At 53.4% G+C, this 1,995-nt stretch overlaps 1 protein-coding gene across 1 annotated transcript; it reads left to right on the forward strand.

Moving 5' to 3' along the window:
* The first annotated feature begins 220 nt into the window (after positions 1-220).
* On the forward strand, positions 221-1,170 carry DPM3 (dolichyl-phosphate mannosyltransferase subunit 3, regulatory). The gene is made up of 2 exons (XM_081173977.1): positions 221-311; positions 793-1,170. The coding sequence occupies exon 2, from the start codon at positions 801-803 to the stop codon at positions 1,080-1,082; it is 282 nt and encodes a 93-aa protein (XP_081030103.1). The 5' UTR covers positions 221-311; positions 793-800; the 3' UTR covers positions 1,083-1,170.
* The last annotated feature ends 825 nt before the right edge of the window (positions 1,171-1,995 follow it).

Here is a 1,995-nt window from a genome sequence, read left to right on the forward strand (position 1 = left end):
AAAGGAAACTCCGGGACGGGAGGGGAGGAGCCCTATTAAGCCCCGGGAGAGGTTTATGAAGTTTTGCTGGGGACGGAATTACGAACCAAAGAAAGACGTTTCCAAATGGCAAAGGGGGTGGGGGGAGAGAGAGAATAAACTACAACTCCCAGAATGCATCGCGGCGCGCAGCCTAATGCCTGGCTCTCGGAGGCGGCGGTGATTGGCTGGAAGGGGAGAAGGCGTCATCCCGCGCGCGACGCGCACAGGAACCCAGCGCAAGAGCAGAACCCTGAATACAGCGGCGCTGCTGACCAGGAAGGAAATTCCAGGTGGGAATTCCAGCCTAGGAGAGGAAATTGACAGTTGGTGGGGGAGATGGGCAATTGTTGCAGAAACCTGGGAGGATTGCATTGGAGAAATCATAGCATTCACCCCATTCCTTCTTTTAAATGCATAGGAAGCACGCTTGGGACTGCCAACTTTACTCTCTTGCAGGGCTCCTGTGCCTTTTCTACGAGAGTGGGGAGCCATTAGTGTTCCTCACTTCGTCTCTCCACTGTCCATTCATCACGGATTAAGCCTGCGGCCAAATGGATGCCTTGTCTGTGGATTTGAGGCAGTGTGGCGTAGTGGGTAGAGTGGGAGGGACCAGGGCTTCCCAGCCATGCAAAGCAGGGTGCAAAGCGGGATTGGCGAGGGGTGTGGCTTGCAGAAGCTCCCGCAGGGCCAGGCAGAGAAGTCTGGAGGGCCGCACAGCCCAGAGGTCCCCTAATCTTGCTCCCGAGCGCTGACACATCTCCTCTTCTCTAGGCTCGGCCATGACGAAACTCCTGCAGTGGCTCTGGACTCTGTCTATCCTGGGCGCCGTCTGGGCGGCTCTCACTCTCAACCTTTTGGGGCTCGACCCGCTGCCCCCAGCCTGGCACCAAGTGCTGTGGCCCCTGCCCACCTACCTGCTGGTGGCCTTTGGCTGCTACTCGCTGGGCGTCGTCGGGTACCGCTTGGCCACCTTCAACGACTGCGAGGAGGCGGCGAGAGAGTTGCAGGAGCAGATCCGAGAGGCCCGGGAAGACCTATCCCGCCGCGGACTGCGGTTCTGACCCTCCCTGCGGCAAGGACATGAGCACAGCACCCTGATGGAAAGAAGCACCCCGTCTGGAGCAATAAATAAAAATTCAGCTAACATGACTGAGCTCTTTGGTGGCCTGGTGGTGGATTTTTAAAAGAATCATATCTGCTGGGAGTGGATTGCCTAGGTGCCGGTGCGAGGCAAAAGATTGTGAACCAGTGTCTCCTATATTACACATTTTTCCCCCTGAATTGTAGAATATACACTGCCCTATTTTCAGCATTAGCAGAAGCTGGTGCGTTCTCTACTCCCCAGCACTGGCACATTGGGGCTCCTGAGATGAAGAGAATCTGATTTGTGTTTTTCAACAGAGGCGGTGATGGGTCCCTCAGACTAGCTGGGAATAGCTGGGCTAGATTGGTTAGCTGAACTGAAGCGGGTGAGAGAAAAGCACTTTGCACGTGCTCAGGAGAACTCTCAGTGGTGTGTATGGGTGTTGTGGTTTTTTTAAAAGCACCTTGTGTTTCAGGACTGACATGTAAAGAGAGCCAGTGGTGGTGTAGCAATTAAGAGACTAGGACCAGGGAGACGGGTTCAAATGCCCACTTGGCCACAAAGCTCACTGGGTAACCTTGGACCAGTCACTGCCACTCGGCCTAGCCTACCTCACAGACTTGTTTAAGGGATTTGAGGAGCGGGGAAACCATGTATGTCACCTTGAGCTTCTTGAAGGAAAAGGTGGGATATAATAAATGAAATCAATCAATCAATCAATCAATCAATCAATAAAGGTATCCCCAACCAGATCTCTGATACACACAGTGGCTCCGCATGTGCCTTTAGGGTAGGGTGGTTGTGGAAATTTTCCTTCTGCCTTATAACTGGATCCCAAAATGGCCTAGTTTCCGTGCAAACTTAAGGCTTTGTTGTTGGCACCGTAACTT

The sequence above is a fragment of the Podarcis bocagei genome (genome assembly GCF_964188305.1).
Source record: "Podarcis bocagei genome assembly, chromosome: 16".
Lineage (NCBI taxonomy): Eukaryota > Metazoa > Chordata > Lepidosauria > Squamata > Lacertidae > Podarcis > Podarcis bocagei.